Raw genomic sequence first — 22757 nt, forward strand, 5'->3', positions numbered from 1 at the left:
GGAGTTGGAGCATTTCAACAAAAGGCAAAGCAGAAAAAAACCCACCTTATCAATACTGAAAAAACATAATACAGGTTCAGAAAAATGTCTAAAGATCTGAAACTGCAAAGATAAAACATAGAGTTGTGTTTTCTTAAGTTTCTGAAATAGAAAAATAAGAGCCTCCTGAAAAAAGAAAAAATCAAGTCTGAATTTATCCAGAAAATGCTCCAGAATCCAGCAAAGCAAAAAGCTGTTCTTTGTAAATCTGTAACTATATCTAATTTTTGCTTCTATTCTTCCTTTTTAGATATTTGTTTGAAAGAGACAATGTCTTTGGCTGACAGCCTGTATAATCTACAGTTGATTCAAGAATTTTGTCAGGAATACCTTAACCAGTGTTGCCATTTCAGTCTTGAGGATATGCTCTATGCAGCTTCTTCAATAAAGGTAAAAAATAAAAATACATAAAAATGCAAGCAGCATCCTCAGGGCTGTTTTGCTAATGATATATTTGGTATTTTTTGGTCTACTGCTATATGGCTGTATGAAAAAGCGTGTTCTGTCTCTTGTGGTACAGTATGCAGCACGCAGATTTCAGCAGCACATACCCTTCTGGCAGTTATGTTGTTCTAGTAATTTCCTTAGGCCTTAAGGATTTTTCACTTTTGTAAAAGTATAAACTTCAGAATTAATTAGATTGAAAAATCTAGTGGTTTTACGCCCGGAACACAAGCAGGAATACAATTCCAACAAATACATTGTTTGAATGAGAAATCAAATGTTTTCAGTCATTCTAACATTCTGCTCTTTTAGAAGGGGAAGAAGTTTTGCTTACTCTATCATTTTTTTAAGCCTGTGTGGAAAGAATAGGAGTAATCAAATTATTTCTTGCCTAATTGTAGCTTTAATTTTTCATTCTGGTGTTTCTCTTCGACTTTCTTCTATATAAAACTTCATTTGCTTAAGATTCTTGTTGGCCTGCCTTTAGGGAATGAAATATTATTTTTATGGAGTCAGCATATCCATTGCAGATGGGATGTAATTGGTTTCTAAATATCTGGGTCATTTCACTGCTTTTATGATCTTTACAGCAGCCTCACAAGCTGAGTCAGAGAGGCCAGAGCCTGAATACAGCTTTGTTGTCTCCTGTAGGGTTGAACCCAATCCTTTTCAAATAAATAACAAGCTGCCAGGGTGAGTAAGGGCAGTAGGACCAGGCTCTGTAAGTCTAGACTGCTTAGCTGTTGCTGCTTTATTTTGTATATGCAAAGTTGCGTAGTGACTGCTTTCAATCAGCTTTTGGTCTTTTTAAATTTCAAATACAGTGATCTACCCTACCTACTTGTAAAAACACTGCTGTGTTGCAGTCTCTCTTGCCTGTAGTTTCCCAACTACTTTTTTTTTTTTCCTACAGCCATACTCAGTGATCTTGAGTAGGACTCCTTCACTGCCTTTTGATCGTTTCTCTCTGCTTACGTGGAATAAATTGAATTAATTATTCTTTGGTTTAATTTGTGACAATACTGCCATTTTTTATAGTACTGGTTTGAGTGATTTCTCAAGGCAGCATACACTATGAAGCTTCAATTTTAAAAAAGTAACTATATTAAATATTTTGTCAATATCCAAATGCATCAGACTTTACACTTCTAAAACACTAAAGACTTCCTAATTTTACTGTTTCTGAACACTGCTTGTAGAGGGGATTTAGATTTCTTTCAAAGATTTAGAGTATTTCTAGCACTGAGAAGGCCCTTTTGTGATCATGTTTTTACAAGTTGCTGTGGTGTGGATACTTATTTAGATGTAAATGCTACAAAGAAAGGCTGCCAAGTTTCTCTTCTAAAACTTGGCATGGAAACTTTGGCTAGTCCTATAAACTCTGTTTTTCCAGTGTTAAGAATTAATTTGCTTTCAAAATAAATTCACAGTTAAAGGAGCTCTTTCTTAGTCTTCCAGTGCATCTGATTAAAGTGAGTTTTAATAAATGTACATATTCTACATATTCTCCAAAGATTTTTTATTATCGCTTTGAAAAAAACTTTTATAATGTATATTTTAAATATTAAACGTTGAATTAAACTGGCTAGTAGAAGTCACCATTATCTCAGTGTACAAAATTCATATAGTACCAAGTTTTAGGATTTATAGAACCATGTGTCTTTGTTTCAGGTGTCTTTGTTAACAATCAGCAGAAATTTCTCTTTGTTTTTAGGGTGACTCATAGTGCACAGTAGGTGGCACTATGCTTTTGGTTAAAAGTCTGTTGCATTCAGTGGTGACAGAAAGAATAAAAAGAACCAAACTGCTGATATATTACTGGAAGAACCTCAAGAAAAAAATTAAAGCTGAGTTTTTGGAGTGACAGTGCTGTGCCTCGTGTGGTCCTAGACATTACACTAGGTGTCCTGACTGCATGCTGGTCCTTCAGAAGGAAAGGAGCAGAGCCTTTCTTCTAAAGTGATCAAGCAGGAAGTGCATTCCTTACATTCTTTACTGGGTACACTGCACCATCCTGTTCTGTTAAATCAAGGTAGGCTGTAGATAGTCTATGATACAGAAATTAGTGAAGGACTTGACCAAGGGGGTTGTGCCCAATTTTGGTTTTCCCATCAAAATGCACAGAAACAAAGATTTAAATTTCACTTAACAAGCATCCAGAATATTTGATATAGGCTCTCAGATTTTGGAGCAGATGAAACTGTTGGCTTAGTTCTGTTTTAGCACAGAGGAGAAATAGGCTTTGTCTGGCTTTCTAGACAGCTTTAATGTGTCATAATCAAAAGAAGAAGAAAGTAAGTTTCATTGCTCCTCACTTGCCCATTTCTCTTCTTCTAAGAAAAATACGTTTATGAAGTTCTTCATGAGATGTTTACTAAGTCAGGGCTATTGATATTAAAGAAGAAAATATTTGAATACATTCCATGGATGCTTGAGGCACCACCAAGGGACCATACTGGTTCCTGGTTGTTTTCCTTTGAGACAGGCAAACACAAGTACAGAGAGATTACATAAAAATAATCACAATATTTTCTGAATCTTCCTTGCATATTTAACAAGAGGAAAGAATAGAGAATCTTGGATCTCTCTTTAGTTGCGCAGATTGCTTTTTTGCTCTGATCCTCCCACTTCCCTTCTCCTGTAAGTAGTTTTATCCTGAGACAAGATTTTCTTTTTTTAAATTTCTTGTTCTTCACCTGTATTTGGGAAATGACATAGAACTGAAAGATCTGCTTTATTGTGTCTTGACACAAGTATATTCTGTCTATCCAAAGAACAAGTCTGTAGAAACAGAAGAACTTGCATGAAGCGCTGTCACAGGAAGCACAAACCACCTTGCAGAACAGAAAAAACTTCTTTATTGCTTTGGCCCAACAGTTGGTCACCACTGCAACATAAGATGTTGTAAGGGACACGTATGGTCCCTGAATAGAAAGAAAAAAAACGTGTCTTCCATGTCCCATTTATCATGTGAGATATATATTCTGAAAGTATTTCTAAAAGAGATTTTTGGTCATATTTGGTTATATTCTTGATATTTTTAGATTATTCGCTGCCAGTTTATTCTTGTAGAATTATAGGGTTCAGACCTAAGAACAGGTCATTTCTGAGGTTAATTGTCTGAGGGTGCTGACAGACAGCTTGAATCATTTGGTGTTTACCGTGATTTGAGAGCTCACATAGGAACTTGGTATTGAATCAACTGACACGCAGTTAATTATTGTCTTTTGTATGTGTTCCTTTATCTGAGCTTTCAAAAACATGTGGGGTCGGGTTTTTTTGAAACATGTATCACAACCAACATTAGAACACCTTTTATTGATTCAACTGCTATTTTTAATAGAATGACTTGTTTATTAGTAAGATAACTATTCACACAGTACATTCATTTGCTCACACAGTTCACACACACGCTCACTCAGTTGTTTTTACTGGGTTGGAGGCCAACCCACTGGCCTCCCAGAAGCTGAGGTTCATATTGCCCACCACTGGCTTTTGGGAAGCTCTCCAGAAAGTCTCTCAAGGGGTCACTGGTCTCTTCAGGTGTGTATATACATATAATCACGTACTTCTTGTCTGCTCCTGCCCTCGTGGGTGTGGTTAGGCTTACACAACCTGTTGTTGACACTAGTCCTCACGGAGTCATTTGACTTGCCAGTAAACTGAAGTTACACCAGCTGCGGGTTTGTCTCTTTGTGTTTACACACAGATCATTTCAGATTGTATAACAATGAGTGTTGAATGTTAATTAGGGTATATGTTATTTAATTCAGCGTGCTATATGGAGATCATAAAAATTTGGTAGCTTTGAAGGAAAGGCTCAATATTAGCATTGTAGGTTCCTTTTCTCTTAGATATTATTTATGCCATTCAAAATAGGGCATAAGGTGAATAATTTTAAGAAATTTAACATTGAGAATATTCAGCTATTTACTGAACACTCCTTTTTCACTAACAGAGTGTAAAACCTACAGTATGAATCTGTTTCTTCGTATGTTTCAGAACCTGTGTCTCTCTAAATTTCTTCATTCCATATTGTAGGCTCGTTACAGGAAGGAGCAAACATTGCTTAAGCAGCTGCCCTGCATTCCATTGGTGGAGAATCTGCTGAAAGATGGTACAGATGGTTGTGCTCTGGCAGCCCTGATCCATTTCTACTGTCCAGATATTGTTAAACTGGAGGGTATGTCTAACATGTCTCTTTGGATTGTAAATATATATGTCTGCAAAAATTGAAATGTCTGTGTTGGATAACTGTGTGAAGGAAAGTGCTTAACTATGATATAAAACAGGCATAATTTGAGTATGGTGGGTTTAATACTAACTTTGTGCCTATTTCTTTTTACATTTAAATAAAAAGAACCTATCACACTAATATGAACATAGTAAGGTATATTATTACTAATCTGACTGTGGCAACATACGTGCGTTTTGGCTGGAAAAATTGTATTCTTGAAGCTGCGTAAGTGCTTTCTGGTGAATCTGAGCAGTTATAGATACAAAACGTGAAAGAGGTTAGAATTAGTCAAGCTCTGCATACTTGCACTGCATGGCAAAAAGTTGCTCTGTGTTCTGGGCTTTTAGTTCACCTGATCATTTATAAAGTAAACAAAAATATATAACGTAGAGTGTATTGGTGTCATGCTGTTCTATAATAGCAATTGTCTGTGATGATGAGCAGCTTTATATTGTTCCTTTGCTCAGTGGCCTGGTTAAAGTCATATCTTCCTCTTGGCAATGAAGAGGCTCATGTAGTTATAAAACATTTTGGCAGGTAACACCCATCATTTTCTGCCTGCGTTATGTCCATGATACCTTTGAAGTCGTGGGAACACTTACACAGAAGCATCCTGAGAAATCCAGGAATATGAACAAGGGTATAAAACTTGCTAAAGACTGAAATCTGGAATTCATCTGCACAACCACTTTATAGGAAGCTTCCAGCACAGTAGGCGTTGAAGATGAAAGACGCTAAGATGCATGGCGTGCATTCACCATTCTTCTTCAGCTTGGGAATTTTGAAAAATACAACTTTCAATTTACGTAAATGTTGCAGCCAAATATATACTATTTAATGCCATTAGGGAAGAGTTAAGACTTGGCTGTGTTGAACGTGGGTGACACCTGGTTCCTTCTTAGTGTTTTAGCATGGCTGAAAATGCAGACAGTCCGAAAGATCATGTATACCTTGCATGACCACATACGTATTTACCAGCAGATTCCTCCAGGATCTGACTTTAAACAAGACAAGGCACATGTCATCTTTGGAACTCTAGTTTTAATGCTCTTGTTAGGTGTCCTGACATCATCTTCCCTAAAGATATATAAATATGCATGTCATTGTCTCAGAAGTGAATTCAAAGGTACTCTGAAGCGACTAGAAGCACCTTAAAAGACTTTGCCCATCCTCCCTGTCTTTAAATGTAATTTTTGATGCAAGTTAAATTTCACTGAGATTTAGTTCTGTATTGGTACTGAAGAAGGCAAGTAACAAAAAAGCATATGCAAAATTGCTTAAAAATGCATTAACAACAAAACCCAACATTAATCTAGACTTCTCTGTAGTCTGAAATAGATTGTTTCTTCTCATTAAGACTTCATTTAACTTTCAAATCTAGGTTTCCTTCAAGGAATACAGGACTAGAAAGTGCTCCCTATGTCAGTGAGTCAAGAACTTGGCTATTGTATGAAATTACATAATCCCTTTCATGAATTTATCATATTTTATTTTAAAACTGTCTAGCTTTTTTAAAATCTATACTCTTCTTACATACTGTTGCAGTGCTCTGTTTTTCACATGGTTTTAAATCTTATTCTTGTTTTCTAGCTAAATGTGCTTGTAGCCTGTCTACGTGCCTTTGTTGTTTTTCCAGCAGTGCCCTTTGGCTTGAATAGCTTCTCCTAATCTGAAGCCTACCTTTTTGATATATTTTCTTTTTCTTGTTTTGCCCGGCTACTCAACTCAGCCTTTTCAGTCTCTTCTTCTGAAGTGAATTTCCATCCTCGTTCTCATCCTCAATAGTTTTCACCTGCAACTAAGTCCAGTTTCGGTTCATCTGTCTTGAATATGGATGGTTGTAGTTGTACACAGAAATCCAGCCTGGCATCTCACTGCCACTTTGTATAGTGCTTCTGTGTCATTACTTAAAATAAATTTTCTGATACATTTTAGCATTATGTTTGCTTTTTTTTCATAGCTGCATGGTGCTGAAAGCTCAAAAACATCTTCACTTTACAATGGCTAATATACAGTAGCTTCCTACTCTATCACTTTAAATTAGTGAAACACATTAGAATATTATTATATCCAAATGCATGACTTGGCATTTTGTGTTACTAAATTTAATCCCATTTTGGACAGTTCAGTCAAACATTTTTGTGTGAAGGTCTGTCATATGTTGTTGCTTCAGGAAGAAAATCTGATGTGTGCTCAGGAAGTATATTTAATTTTTTTTTAGTCCTCCTTTTTACAAGGACTGGTTGGTTTGGGTTTTTTTTCTAGGAAAAAAACCTTTCTACTGCTACTTAATTTTCCAAGAAGCAGACATAAAAAGAAAACAGCAGGTTACCTGAGTGGGAACAGCATTCAGAGAACACTATAACCATCACTGTTATCACTTCTTTGTCTTTAAATAGCACTTTCAGACAGTGATAATTTGATGGTCAGAGGCTTCAGATCCTTGTAAAATCTCATCTCAAACATCTAAATCCACAAAAAAAAATACATAAGACTAAACTGGTGCTGGTTTTTGGGGAAGATTCAGGGTTAATAGCATCAAAATGTACTCAGATCCCTACGCAAAGGAACTAGTATATATGGAGAACCTTGTAAAAAAGCACACATTTCCTACTGCCATTGCTGTATAGAAAATATAATGAAAAAATCTAATTAGTGATTAAATATGTTTTTTTTATTATATGGAAATAGAAGGAGTTGGAGCATTTCAACAAAAGGCAAAGCAGAAAAAAACCCACCTTATCAATACTGAAAAAACATAATACATTATATGGAAATAGCAGGAGTTGGGTTTTTTTCTGTTTTGCCTTTTGTTGAAATGCTCCACCTTATCAATACTGAAAAAACATAATACAGGTTCAGAAAAATGTCTAAAGATCTGAAACTGCAAAGATAAAACATAGAGTTGTGTTTTCTTAAGTTTCTGAAATAGAAAAATAAGAGCCTCCTGAAAAAAGAAAAAATCAAGTCTGAATTTATCCAGAAAATGCTCCAGAATCCAGCAAAGCAAAAAGCTGTTCTTTGTAAATCTGTAACTATATCTAATTTTTGCTTCTATTCTTCCTTTTTAGATATTTGTTTGAAAGAGACAATGTCTTTGGCTGACAGCCTGTATAATCTACAGTTGATTCAAGAATTTTGTCAGGAATACCTTAACCAGTGTTGCCATTTCAGTCTTGAGGATATGCTCTATGCAGCTTCTTCAATAAAGGTAAAAAATAAAAATACATAAAAATGCAAGCAGCATCCTCAGGGCTGTTTTGCTAATGATATATTTGGTATTTTTTGGTCTACTGCTATATGGCTGTATGAAAAAGCGTGTTCTGTCTCTTGTGGTACAGTATGCAGCACGCAGATTTCAGCAGCACATACCCTTCTGGCAGTTATGTTGTTCTAGTAATTTCCTTAGGCCTTAAGGATTTTTCACTTTTGTAAAAGTATAAACTTCAGAATTAATTAGATTGAAAAATCTAGTGGTTTTACGCCCGGAACACAAGCAGGAATACAATTCCAACAAATACATTGTTTGAATGAGAAATCAAATGTTTTCAGTCATTCTAACATTCTGCTCTTTTAGAAGGGGAAGAAGTTTTGCTTACTCTATCATTTTTTTAAGCCTGTGTGGAAAGAATAGGAGTAATCAAATTATTTCTTGCCTAATTGTAGCTTTAATTTTTCATTCTGGTGTTTCTCTTCGACTTTCTTCTATATAAAACTTCATTTGCTTAAGATTCTTGTTGGCCTGCCTTTAGGGAATGAAATATTATTTTTATGGAGTCAGCATATCCATTGCAGATGGGATGTAATTGGTTTCTAAATATCTGGGTCATTTCACTGCTTTTATGATCTTTACAGCAGCCTCACAAGCTGAGTCAGAGAGGCCAGAGCCTGAATACAGCTTTGTTGTCTCCTGTAGGGTTGAACCCAATCCTTTTCAAATAAATAACAAGCTGCCAGGGTGAGTAAGGGCAGTAGGACCAGGCTCTGTAAGTCTAGACTGCTTAGCTGTTGCTGCTTTATTTTGTATATGCAAAGTTGCGTAGTGACTGCTTTCAATCAGCTTTTGGTCTTTTTAAATTTCAAATACAGTGATCTACCCTACCTACTTGTAAAAACACTGCTGTGTTGCAGTCTCTCTTGCCTGTAGTTTCCCAACTACTTTTTTTTTTTTCCTACAGCCATACTCAGTGATCTTGAGTAGGACTCCTTCACTGCCTTTTGATCGTTTCTCTCTGCTTACGTGGAATAAATTGAATTAATTATTCTTTGGTTTAATTTGTGACAATACTGCCATTTTTTATAGTACTGGTTTGAGTGATTTCTCAAGGCAGCATGCACTATGAAGCTTCAATTTTAAAAAAGTAACTATATTAAATATTTTGTCAATATCCAAATGCATCAGACTTTACACTTCTAAAACACTAAAGACTTCCTAATTTTACTGTTTCTGAACACTGCTTGTAGAGGGGATTTAGATTTCTTTCAAAGATTTAGAGTATTTCTAGCACTGAGAAGGCCCTTTTGTGATCATGTTTTTACAAGTTGCTGTGGTGTGGATACTTATTTAGATGTAAATGCTACAAAGAAAGGCTGCCAAGTTTCTCTTCTAAAACTTGGCATGGAAACTTTGGCTAGTCCTATAAACTCTGTTTTTCCAGTGTTAAGAATTAATTTGCTTTCAAAATAAATTCACAGTTAAAGGAGCTCTTTCTTAGTCTTCCAGTGCATCTGATTAAAGTGAGTTTTAATAAATGTACATATTCTACATATTCTCCAAAGATTTTTTATTATCGCTTTGAAAAAAACTTTTATAATGTATATTTTAAATATTAAACGTTGAATTAAACTGGCTAGTAGAAGTCACCATTATCTCAGTGTACAAAATTCATATAGTACCAAGTTTTAGGATTTATAGAACCATGTGTCTTTGTTTCAGGTGTCTTTGTTAACAATCAGCAGAAATTTCTCTTTGTTTTTAGGGTGACTCATAGTGCACAGTAGGTGGCACTATGCTTTTGGTTAAAAGTCTGTTGCATTCAGTGGTGACAGAAAGAATAAAAAGAACCAAACTGCTGATATATTACTGGAAGAACCTCAAGAAAAAAATTAAAGCTGAGTTTTTGGAGTGACAGTGCTGTGCCTCGTGTGGTCCTAGACATTACACTAGGTGTCCTGACTGCATGCTGGTCCTTCAGAAGGAAAGGAGCAGAGCCTTTCTTCTAAAGTGATCAAGCAGGAAGTGCATTCCTTACATTCTTTACTGGGTACACTGCACCATCCTGTTCTGTTAAATCAAGGTAGGCTGTAGATAGTCTATGATACAGAAATTAGTGAAGGACTTGACCAAGGGGGTTGTGCCCAATTTTGGTTTTCCCATCAAAATGCACAGAAACAAAGATTTAAATTTCACTTAACAAGCATCCAGAATATTTGATATAGGCTCTCAGATTTTGGAGCAGATGAAACTGTTGGCTTAGTTCTGTTTTAGCACAGAGGAGAAATAGGCTTTGTCTGGCTTTCTAGACAGCTTTAATGTGTCATAATCAAAAGAAGAAGAAAGTAAGTTTCATTGCTCCTCACTTGCCCATTTCTCTTCTTCTAAGAAAAATACGTTTATGAAGTTCTTCATGAGATGTTTACTAAGTCAGGGCTATTGATATTAAAGAAGAAAATATTTGAATACATTCCATGGATGCTTGAGGCCCCACCAAGGGACCATACTGGTTCCTGGTTGTTTTCCTTTGAGACAGGCAAACACAAGTACAGAGAGATTACATAAAAATAATCACAATATTTTCTGAATCTTCCTTGCATATTTAACAAGAGGAAAGAATAGAGAATCTTGGATCTCTCTTTAGTTGCGCAGATTGCTTTTTTGCTCTGATCCTCCCACTTCCCTTCTCCTGTAAGTAGTTTTATCCTGAGACAAGATTTTCTTTTTTTAAATTTCTTGTTCTTCACCTGTATTTGGGAAATGACATAGAACTGAAAGATCTGCTTTATTGTGTCTTGACACAAGTATATTCTGTCTATCCAAAGAACAAGTCTGTAGAAACAGAAGAACTTGCATGAAGCGCTGTCACAGGAAGCACAAACCACCTTGCAGAACAGAAAAAACTTCTTTATTGCTTTGGCCCAACAGTTGGTCACCACTGCAACATAAGATGTTGTAAGGGACACGTATGGTCCCTGAATAGAAAGAAAAAAAACGTGTCTTCCATGTCCCATTTATCATGTGAGATATATATTCTGAAAGTATTTCTAAAAGAGATTTTTGGTCATATTTGGTTATATTCTTGATATTTTTAGATTATTCGCTGCCAGTTTATTCTTGTAGAATTATAGGGTTCAGACCTAAGAACAGGTCATTTCTGAGGTTAATTGTCTGAGGGTGCTGACAGACAGCTTGAATCATTTGGTGTTTACCGTGATTTGAGAGCTCACATAGGAACTTGGTATTGAATCAACTGACACGCAGTTAATTATTGTCTTTTGTATGTGTTCCTTTATCTGAGCTTTCAAAAACATGTGGGGTCGGGTTTTTTTGAAACATGTATCACAACCAACATTAGAACACCTTTTATTGATTCAACTGCTATTTTTAATAGAATGACTTGTTTATTAGTAAGATAACTATTCACACAGTACATTCATTTGCTCACACAGTTCACACACACGCTCACTCAGTTGTTTTTACTGGGTTGGAGGCCAACCCACTGGCCTCCCAGAAGCTGAGGTTCATATTGCCCACCACTGGCTTTTGGGAAGCTCTCCAGAAAGTCTCTCAAGGGGTCACTGGTCTCTTCAGGTGTGTATATACATATAATCACGTACTTCTTGTCTGCTCCTGCCCTCGTGGGTGTGGTTAGGCTTACACAACCTGTTGTTGACACTAGTGTGTGCTGGTGGCCTCATGCAGATCTGGCCCAGTCCTGCTGTTCCTGAGCGTGTGGGTTCTTGGGAATGCAACGGGGCCACAAGTCTCTGCAGCCTCTCGGTTCTTGGGAGTCTTTCACGTGCTGCCCCTCAGCTTGGATGCTGCTCCTCTTTGGCTGCTGTTTTCTGTGGAGTCCGTTCACCAAAACGCACGCAGAAGGCACGTGTATTTGGAATGAGATCTTTCTGAAAGTGAAACGAAGCAAATCTGAGAGATGATTGCTGTCTCTTATCTGTGAAGGGTGTTCCTCTGACCTAAATGTGGGCCAGACTCTTAACTGTGCAGAATCACAACTAAGCACATGGAATAGGTACCTTATTTTTGCACTTAATTACTAGCCAGAGCAGGCAGATAAAATAACTGCTAAGTTGAACAGGAGAATACAATATCTAAAGGATCGTTTTATACTAAAAATATTTATTTGCACGTGAGCAGTTTTGAATACTCACACTTTCTGATGTAATGTCGATGGTGACTTTGCAGACAACGTAAGCAGAAGCTATAATCAGCACCACGTCCTCTGAGATGTGGAAAATAGTGTTCAGATACGTCACGTAGAGAAACCCTAGAAATTAAGGTCTATGCGATGTCCACAAGTGTTGTAGAGCTTTCCCTCCTATCTCAATGAAAACAGCCACTGCGGATCAGGCTGCTAACCCAAGCCTGAATTTGCAGTTGAAGTCCCTGCCAGCGTCCATATGGACTCCTGGGGGACCTGGGAGAGCAGCTGGCGGTGTTTGGTGAGGCACTTAGGTTCGTGTGGTGGGTATGTGTGGTGGGAGTCACTCCAGGAATTTGATTCCCATCTTTCTCGTTTAAAAGGATTCAGGATCAGGAGTGAAAAGGAAGATTCAACCAGGGAACAGTTCTTTAAGAGAAGATTTCTCTCCTGAGAGGGACCAAATGTTCCTGATGTTATTTAAAGGGAAGCAGCGTGGTTTGCTTTCACTGATGTTAATCAGCCAGTTTTCCCACTTCTTTGTTCTGGTCTGAAACAAGATATACTGGAGTTTTCAACTTGAGTTGTTGTGGTATTTATTAACCTGTGGCAGGAGATGGGACAAACTGGTAGGGCATGGATCATACAGAGAAATGTAATTTGGCCTTCTCCAGAGAGTTTAAAACATGCCAATTCTCTTCAGTCTTGATGCATTTCTGTTGGCACTTTTATAACATAAAAGCTATGGATTTGCGTTTGAGGTAACTTACTCTGCTGGCCTTCTGAACAGAGAGTTTAATGTGCTTCATGTATTTTTATGCTCATTTTGAGAAAATTACTAAAGGCATCTATGGCAGCTTGGATTCAAGCCTGTTTACAAATTATTTGTGTATATGACCTTGTAGTTGTTATTGTATAAAGATGCAGATCTAAAACCTATAAATATTAGAAGGATATAATTTAAGTGGCAAGATTAAACATACTATTTTTGTTAGTTAATTTGATTTAAAAATTAATTGTGTTTATAAAATTGTGGAAGGGAAATAAAAATATTAAAGAAAATATTTTTTATTATAAAATTTTATAAAACAAGCTATCTTATATCTCCCTTTGTGAAACAGAAGCAAGAAACGACTTTACATTTTATACTCAGAAAATGAGAAATTTTTTTATTCCAAAAGATGACCTTCCAAAATCTGTTAAAACAGAAGGATTTTTATTGTACAGTGCCAGAAGATACAATAGGTGAAATGTAACCAGTAGAACAGCTGACTGCATGCAACTAATGAACAATCTGCAAATATCAAAGTGAAAAAATGAAATCAGAGCACTCAGCAAATAAAAGCATCTGTGAAGCTGCAAGTCTGCCATCTGCCGTTCAGTGGTTTTAGCCAGTCTGAAGTGCTCAGAGCTTAGTTATTTTTTTAGTACTGTTAAAATGCTTCTGAATATTTTTGTGTATAAGTGCATGTGATAATCATGTGATGAGCTACTACAACTTTTATTGGCATAATCAAGGCAAAATCTGTGGAAATACCTACGTTTCTTTCTAGCCCTGGGTAGCAGGATTATTACAGACCCACAGTTAGTTTTTTCCAAAAAATTAAGTTACATATCATCAGTCTTCCCCGTTGATCATTATTATTAACATCCCTTTCTGACTAAAAATAAATTGTGAGAAAATGCAGTTTCTATCATGATGCATCACCATAAAACATCAAGTAGACTCAGTTCTAAGCAAGTTCTGCAGCCAACAGTTTTACTTTAGTAAATAATCCTTTGGTGATTTTTGGAAAAATAAACTGACACAGAATTTTGGCTATCTCACTTAATAATAAGCAGTTTTGTTGTAAATTTTGGTTTATTTTAAAAAGATGTGCTTACCCCTAATGCCTGTGGGTTGTTTCTGAAACAAACTGATATTTTGTTTAGAATTTTTGTCAAACATTTGCTCATACTCAAAAGATTTGAGGTATGCATTTTTAAGGCAACAAAATTAATGCAACAATGGAATTTCACTTTTGAGGAACTGAAAACAGTGAATCTGTCAAAAGAAGTCTTAAATGGAAGTCTCACATAGTCTGGATACAGCCTCTGGGCATGCACCAGGTGTGCTCAAATATACAGTTAAACACTGAATGTGAGCAATCTTGCCTATTTACGTTGTTGTGCACTGGAAACTTAATGGGTCCCTCCAGTTCTCTTTGCTCCTGCTTCATCTTTCTACTTAGATTTTCCTGCTCTAGCTGGTGAATTGGCTTAGACTTCACAGCCATGTATGCTTGAATCAACTAGAAAAAATTTTTTTTGGACAAAGAAAAAGTTAAACTGGAAACCTTGTACCACTGGTTTTAGTTTCTCGGAATTTGATTTTTGTTGAAGAACTGACAGTTAAATGTCATTTGCTGTACTCTCATAACTCTGCAGATTGTTAGCTGATATTAAATAACCCTCACTCCTCAAAAATCCTTCAGAAAAGCAATAACATGTATGTTGATCTGTTTAGGTCTCTTTTCTGCAGAGTTCTGTGAAATTGAATGAGTAAACTATTAGTAAGTTTAAGCTAATTTTTAAAGACTATGTGCGTTTATTTAAGGAGCCCAAATACAATTCTTAATCTGCAGCAAGTCTTTTTTTGGAGACAAAGGAAGGCCTTATTGCTAACAAAGGGCTGGAAATTAGAAAAAAAGTCCCATGTTCTGCTAATGAGAATCTTTCATGTATATAACGATTGCTTTTTTAATATCTATAATGCCAAACTTTTAATCGTCTTCAGTCCTAGACATGATGAGACATGAGCTAGACTCCATTCTAGGAAACTAAGTAACAGCTGTCTTTGATCAAACCAAAGGTCCCCTTGGGCACCTTGTCCTGTGTCCCCCAACAGTTTGGCAATGGCAAAGGCCAAAGCAGGTAGAGAAGCCAAGGGCAAGCCATGGGTTTTCTTGTGAATAAGTTTAAAAATTATGACCTGTACCATGTAACAATATGTACTCAACTAACATCCTTTGTTTGTAAGCAGATTTTCCCCTATCTTTGTTTGAAAGAAAGATTAAAAAAAAAATAATAGGTAATTATTTACTTTTTTCTGAATCAGCTCTGATTTCTGTGTGTTACCGTAAGCCTCAGAAGCGACGTTGCTTTCCCTTTGAAACTCTTCTCTGAAGCAAATAAATAAATTTGCACGTTCCCTGAGAGACTATTTTCACTTAATTTCATTATCAAAGAAAAATAAAAGAGAGACCATCTGATATTTTAGTATGAAAATGCTAATTTTTTCAAGTACAGAATGTTTTATAGGACCAAATGTTAAGAAAAATTTATTTTTAAAAAAGATCACATGGAAATATATTTCTGGGTTCCAACTTTATAAGTTGCAAATGCTCTTGATGTTGTTGTCAGTTTGTAGAAATTAAACCAATGTTTGTTAATTTATATTTTCCCATTTAAGCTGTATGAAATGTTAAATGAAAATACATAGAGTGTAGTTCTAATGACACGAAAAAGGTGATTAAGGGGGCAGTTGCTTTTGTAAGTGTTATTAGCTAGACATTATTGGGTTTTGTTGCAGAAAGACTTTTTTTTTAAACAAACTGTTCTAAAAAGTTGTTTAATGATGGTTTCCCAGTTCAGTGTGTCAGTAGAGGTTTGCGTTGTTTACGTTTCCAGACTTGGTAAGAGGGGTGACAGGAGTCTGTGCACCCGCTTGTGCCAGCTCAGGCCTGGGTGCCCCCTGATCTCATGCAGTTGGTATTTCTGGAGAGGGAGCAGCACCCAACCATATGGATGTGCAGCTTTGGTTCGTGGTCATTTGGCCTCTGAACTCTTCGCCCTTCGCAGTCAACAAAACTCCTGGTCTTTTGGCACTCCTTATTATAGACTCTTGCAGCAAAAATTGCTGCTACTGCTTCTGCCTGGTTTTTCTATTGATTTTTGTTGTTGTTGTTGTTTATATCACCAGTTGTTTCTTCCTTTTCACTTGTTTTTCCCCTTGTGTTAAATCTGATGGCTGCCACACTTGTGTGTTTCATAGCAGCATAATGGGAAAATACAGTAGGGAGATACATGAACATGTTAAGTGTGCATAAACCTTTGGAGGTAAAACCTTCTTGTTCTAACCTGCATTGAACAAAGGCTGCTGCTGGTTTTTGTTTTGCATGAAAGACTTGTAAATCTGGGTGGATCTTCACAAATGTGGCAAAAAGCACATACTTGACACAAAAGCCTAAATCAGAATCAAAGTTCCTACACTGAAACTAAGGGCTACCAGAGTTTTTCATGTTAAAAAGCTCTGAAAATTGTATGGCCTAGCCTTGCAGAATAATGGGCTTTTCACTATTCTTTGTTATGGAAATAGCTAATCTATTTGACAAGCATCATTTTCCAACTATCCTGTACTTCTCTGCCCTGCTGGCAAGACATCAGGCCTGAGCATATGCTTATTATGAAACATTTCAACCCAAACGGTTACAATCTGGTCAAGTTACGTGTCTTAGATATTGGTGCTACAGATTGGTCTTCCTGATCTCATTTTCTAAGAAATCAGTAGAGAAGAGATTGTAAACTGGATGGAATGCAGAGGCATGTCCTAAATGCTGCTTAATCTATTCATTTACAAGTTTATGTTTTGGCATAAATTAATTCCTCTTTTTTGTTTGTTTGCTTTTTTTGTAGAGCAACTACATGGTGTTCATGGCAGAGTTGTTCTGGTGGTTTGAAGTGGTGAAGCCATCATTTGTACAACCTCGTGTTGTTGTGCATCCCCAAGGTAATTATATTAAGGATCGGGTTTTTAGTATGTGTGTGCACAGATTGCCATTGTGTTCACAAATACAGTGAATATTTTAGTTAACAGGATTTGGCAGTGTACAATCCCCTTAAAGAAGGAGCAAAGTACTCTTTCCTTGTGTTAATCTTCATCTCATCTCATAAATCATAATTAGATTTTGTTGTCTTATTACCAAAAACTCATTTAAATTGTTGTGGTATAATCACATGCAAATTTTCCTGACCTAAACAAGCTTAGAATCCATTTATGCCCATGCAGGGATTACAAACATAATAAGGAGCAGGGAACAGAATTTAGCCTGAAGAGCTCGTATTGCTGAGAAGATACCAAGAGAAAGGAACATAAATCTGGGTCAAGTGGACAGATAGTTAATTGTACATTTGCATTTTGTAGTTGAGTGCAAATGCAGTGTCTTCTATCAGTAAATTCTCAAATTTAAAAAACCACCTCTCAGGTAGATCTAGAGATCAGTTAATGAGTACAGAGTCACAGTAACTTAAACATTCCTACAGTAGTGCTGTGATTATCCCTCTAGAAGCTAGGAAGAGACTTTCATTGTGTGGCTTTTATCCCTTTTTTCATTTATATGCTTTATAGTTCATACAAATCGGATTTAAATCTTTTAAATATTGTTAACTATTTTAGAATATCACCAAAATACAATTTTCTAGCTGGAAGGTCAGTTGAAATGTTTGGGGGGGGAAAGGTTTTATCAGAAAAATTTCTTCTAGGAGAAAAATATTCATTTTTTGCTAAAAAGATTGCTTGCTTTTGATTTGGTGGCTCTTTTTCTTTTTTTTTTTCTCTTTATTATTTCTTCCCTTGCCTTTTTTAGTCATTTTTGTCATTCTCCATTGCCTTAATTAGTGCTGATATGGGAACTTTGGATGACGTAAAGCTGAAAGGAAGTGACAGGGATTTAATCTAAATAATGGAACCAATGAAAATTCTTTGAATTTTTGGAAATCATTGCTTCAGATGATTTCAGAGAGCTTTTCTACTATGGATTTGAACTGAATACTGAACTATAGTGATGGTTGGACTAGATGATCTTTAAGGTCCCTTCCAACCTAGACAATTCTATGATTCTATGATTCTGTAATAATTTGAGCTTTGTTATTTCTGGCAGCTGAACCTGCAAAAGATGCAGCTTCTGCTCACGGCTTGAATGCTAACAGAAGAAATTATGTGGATGGCCCGTCTGGTTCTGACTTCGTAGCCAGGTAGTGTTGGAGAATCACTAGTACTGTTTCACGATCTTCCTTCCATTCAAAATTAAACATGGTGGGGGGGAGGTTATTTAGTTTTGTTGCCTTTTTGCAGTGCTCAAGGATTGATAGATCAAATATAATCTGTAGAATTTTATGGAAGAACCCACTACTGACTTAGTCTGATCTGAAAGAGCTACTTTTCCAGAATTCACAGCAAATTTTCCAAAAATGGTAAAGAAAGTAAACTAGGATAAGAGCAAGTAAACTACTGAATGATGGGTTTAGTTTGGTCTGACTATGTTACTTAAGTACCATGAAAGTCAAATAGGTAAAAATAAACATTTAGGCTGTGATGAACTTCCCAAGTCTTACGAACATCAAGAATGAAAAGCTAACAGTTTTATTAAATGTTTTGCATTATTTGTAATTTTTTTTTAAATATATGTGAAATATTATTTTTAGTATAACTGTTACAGCTTTGGAAGCAATATAAAAATATCCTGTGTTCCTTGTGTTCTTCAGCTGATCATACATTTGGTAAGAGGAAGAAATTGCACATTAGGCCTCCTTTTTAATCTTTCTCTTGAGAGGCTAAAGGTGGCCTACAGATCTGATCTGGACATGGTGGATGAGGAGTAGCGTAGCATTATATTTATAATTTAGGGGCAAAGGTTTATTGGTTGTGTCTGAACTGGCAGAGAAGAAAAGGATAAAATTAGCATTTGAATTGGATATTCCACAAGTTGTTAGTTGCCAACCCAACTAATCCTATTTGGCCTTTTCTGTTGTTTTTGGATGGGGCTTTCAAGGGTGGGAGGTGTTTGGTTGGTTTTGAGATTTGGTTTTCTTTTTTAGTATTTAGGAATCTATGCTGACTTTAATCAGGGAGTATTATTTCTTACTATCATTAAATGCTATGTTTCCGAATCTCTCTTTCCTGTGTATATCTGAAGTGTTTCCCTTGTAGACAATGAAGTTATTTTAGTGTAAACTGAGCATATAAACCAGGGGAACAAGAAATGGTAGTTTTGCATGTATCTTTTGGAACAGGGGTTCCCAAGGCCATTTGCACCTTGCAAAGCCACTGCAGGCAGTCCAACAAAGGGCTTGTAACTACAACTGTCCTACAGAACTAAGAAAGGTTTGCAGTAAAAATCACTATTGGCACGCGGCTTCTAACCTGATGTCCCCCTTCTAGAGCCCTTCATGAACAAAACTTCAGTGATTTATCTTTTAGAAGTTATGTGAAGATAGTAAATCATATGTCAGTTACACTTAAAACCAAATTAAACTAAAGAAGCAGAATTCCATGTCATACTTACTCTTGTGCTGTAGTGATCACTGTGGGGAAGATTTTCTTCAAACATAGTTAGTATATGAATAGTGGGCAACAACTCAGGAGAAGTTTATCTGTAGCCTTGATGACTGTGTAAAAAAAAAAAAAAAATTTAAAAAAAAGTCTCCACAGCTGAAGCTGTACTGACAAATTCTGTCAGTAACATAGTATTTTTTTCATTCAAATAAATCTACTTTTTTCTAAATGTGTACATTTTGTCTGTGCATGTGGTTTTGGCTTCTAAACTGAAGAGGACTGATTGGAAGTTTTACGATAAGCATCTGAATTTAAATTCATAAACATTTAACAGAAGTTTTAATGTTTCTCAGTGCCATTAGCATTCCAAATTTAACTATTAAGTCTGTAAGTGGCCACCAATGTGTTGTGTAACATTGCTTATGTTTCCTGAGACATGTTCAGAGATAGAGTAAAATCATTGTAAATCCCTGATGGGTGGGGACTGCGTGTTGTACTGGCTCATCACAACACTGTTCTAGTGTCCGTCCAAGTGACAGATGTGGATTTGTGTGGGAGTACTAGGAGAGCAATCCATGAGTAACAGAGAGAGTTATATCTTTCCTCATAAACCAGTGTATTTCATCCAATTTGATGATACTTCACTGCACTGTAGGACAAAGGAGGGGCTAAGACGTTATGTGAGATGGTAGGAATGTAACAGACAGGCTGCAGGTTCCCTGGCAGAATATGTGAGATGGTAGGGATCTAACAGACAGGCTGCAGGTTCCCTGGCAGAACAGACCTGACTGCAGCATGTCAGGGTCCTGCCTTCCTCCTTGTCCAGACTGCATGTTCTCGCCCCCTTTAAATCCCTGGAGAGTTGGACATTGTCATTTCAGTGCACAAAGATGGAAAAATCTAAACCAGTTGGAAAAAGTGACTGTTTTTGTGTTGGCTCAGCTTGTTGAAATGACTCAGAGGATTGGATGGAGCCAGAGCCAGCACAGAGGGAGTGGGACTGTGGCGGCGAGCAGTTACGATAGCTGAGGTTGCCATGGAATCACAGTTATGGTGCCAAAATCAGTCTTTTCTTGAGGGAAGATGTTTTTTTCTTTGTGGAAAATAGATTTTTTTTTTTGTGGTAGCAAATTTTCATAGGCTGCTGGATGAAATTTTGAAAGCATGCTTTTCTTTTAAGATAACTTACAGAGATTGTATCTCTGGTTTTTCAATTTTCACAGAAATCTCAAATGCTATTTAAAACAGATATGTCATGGAGCTAGTGTGTAGTGTTATTAATACAAAAAAATTAGGAATTTGAGAACCTATTTTAAATAGTTAATAAATACTTATGAAAGATGCTACAAAAGTAGATTGTAAAACAACAATATTTTTAATAAATTGAGGTGAGTATCCTTCCCAGAAATATTATTTAAACACATTTCTACAACATACTGTTTATAAAAGCACTAGACAAGTATTTTGAAAATTACTGATTGAAAAAAGGGAGTTTGGGATTGTGCGCTTCAGCTTAGTGAACAAAATTCAAAACATGAAAGGATTTAATCCAGCGTGTTTTTGAAGTCTGGCTTCTTCAGAAGTTTTACATACAAATGCATGCTTCTTTATGCATGTGTCTTTGTTCTGATCATGAAGAAGCACCTTGACCAAAACACACTGAATTATGGTAATGCTTTTCTGAATTAACACAGCTAGTCTATTACAGTCCTTCTCTATGAACCAAAAAAAAAAAGTATCTGTTGTAAGGAGAAATGGATGAAATCTTTGTAAAAAAATGTAGTGAATGTATTTTTTGTGTTTATTAAATCATGTTTATCACAAAATCTCCTTTATCCAGTTCTAGTGCATATTGCAGTCCAGACACAAAGTAGAAGTTTCAGACTAAGCAACTGAAAAGGGATGCATAAAAAGTAGGTGATATCAGCTGCAGTCACTCAGTTTTGAGGCAGTAGGAACTGCCTTTGTTCATATTTATGTTTGGTTCTTTTCCTAAAATCAAACCTAAAAATGAGAACCTTCCAGTGATGACATTTACATGAAAAAAAATCAGGAGACAAGTATGTTAACAAAACTAACACCGCTCTGTGGCCATTTGTGTAAGAGAAAAACCTTTTTGAATTTTTGACTTGCTGACTTCTCTGCATTAGGCCAATTAAGGGTAATAACAGTGTTCTCTTTTTAGTTAATAATTTAATATTTCAAAAAGATAATCACACCTCACTTTCTTCCCTGTCACAAAAAAGAAATCTGTTTTTGTGTTGGCCCAGGACATGAGGTCTGGTTGCCCTTTTGTAATGTCGCTTTTTGATGTATTACTTCTAAGGTTATGTCTCTTGCTTTGTAGATTGGAAAGTCCAACTTATAAGCCATCTCACCACCTGCATACACCCCAGCAGCCTTATTCATCTGTTCCAGGTAACAATTTACAAACGGGTGGAAGAGGCAATGAGACAAAAGTGTTGTCTTCTGAGTAAATTGCTGTCTTGCTTATATTTATTCAAACATTATTTATGCAGAAATGACTGGTAGAGCTTTGCACGAAAGGCGAATGAATAGGTCCTGTAATTTATAAAATGTACAAATGGGAAGTTTGGGTTTGTACCTTTTATATCGTGTATATTTTTAAATTTTACTTCTGTTTTGATTCTGTGGAATGTGGCTTACAACACATATTTGTAGTATATTTTACTCAATAGTAAATTCTTTGAGGCATGAGGTGTATAATATGTATTCAGGATGAAATCGACTCATTTGGGCTACTTGTATTCTCAATATAAAACCACTACTTCTTTTTTGCCATTTAAGTGTTCTAAGTAGTGAAGCAAACTAATTTGCTAAAGCAACAAAAGGTGATGTTAAAATAATTTTTCATAGCAGTTACCTTGGGTTCTATTTTAATTTCATTTAGGAGTCATCAGAAGGTCGTCATCAATGTCTTATGTAGATGGGCATGTAGGGACGTGGCCCAAAGAAAAAAGGTAAGTAGTCTTACTGTAGGACTTGGTTAAAAAATTATTGTTTATTGGTCATAAATAGTAATAAGTGTTTCGTTGTGGTTTGGATTTTCAGAATCCTGTAACAGGAATTCTTGTAAGCAACATGCAAAAATAGAGAGAGAAACTATATTATGGACTAAGAACTCTGAAATCAGGAAAAAAAAAAATCAGAAATAAATAATCTATTTTGTATATCGAAATGAGTTATATTTTAGATATTTGAATTATTGGCATCAAATATGTTCACATTCATTCATTTCAATCAACTCAAAGTGGTAAGAGTAAAATGGCTAATGAGCTCAGTATTTAAACTTGTATTATTTTGTTGGTAGCAAGAATAGTCAGGTAGA

At 36.1% G+C, this 22757-nt stretch overlaps 1 protein-coding gene across 3 annotated transcripts in view; it reads left to right on the forward strand.

Annotated features, from left to right (window-relative positions):
• Window positions 1-22757, forward strand: part of CAMSAP2 (calmodulin regulated spectrin associated protein family member 2) — a 97479-nt gene that overhangs the window by 61242 nt on the left and 13480 nt on the right. For 2 of the 3 annotated variants that reach the window (XM_014943444.1, XM_014943445.1), the window contains exons 1-6: window positions 4336-4666; window positions 7792-7931; window positions 16771-16864; window positions 18015-18108; window positions 21756-21826; window positions 22320-22389. In XM_014943444.1, coding sequence (XP_014798930.1) covers window positions 7812-7931; window positions 16771-16864; window positions 18015-18108; window positions 21756-21826; window positions 22320-22389 — 449 coding nt within the window. In that variant the 5' untranslated portion in view covers window positions 4336-4666; window positions 7792-7811. Of the gene's footprint in view, window positions 1-289; window positions 430-4335; window positions 4667-7791; window positions 7932-16770; window positions 16865-18014; window positions 18109-21755; window positions 21827-22319; window positions 22390-22757 lie in introns of those variants that run through there. The other variant, XM_014943446.1, reaches the window with a different exon arrangement.

Source organism: Calidris pugnax, unplaced genomic scaffold (assembly GCF_001431845.1).
Source record: "Calidris pugnax isolate Ruff unplaced genomic scaffold, ASM143184v1 scaffold63, whole genome shotgun sequence".
NCBI lineage: Eukaryota > Metazoa > Chordata > Aves > Charadriiformes > Scolopacidae > Calidris > Calidris pugnax.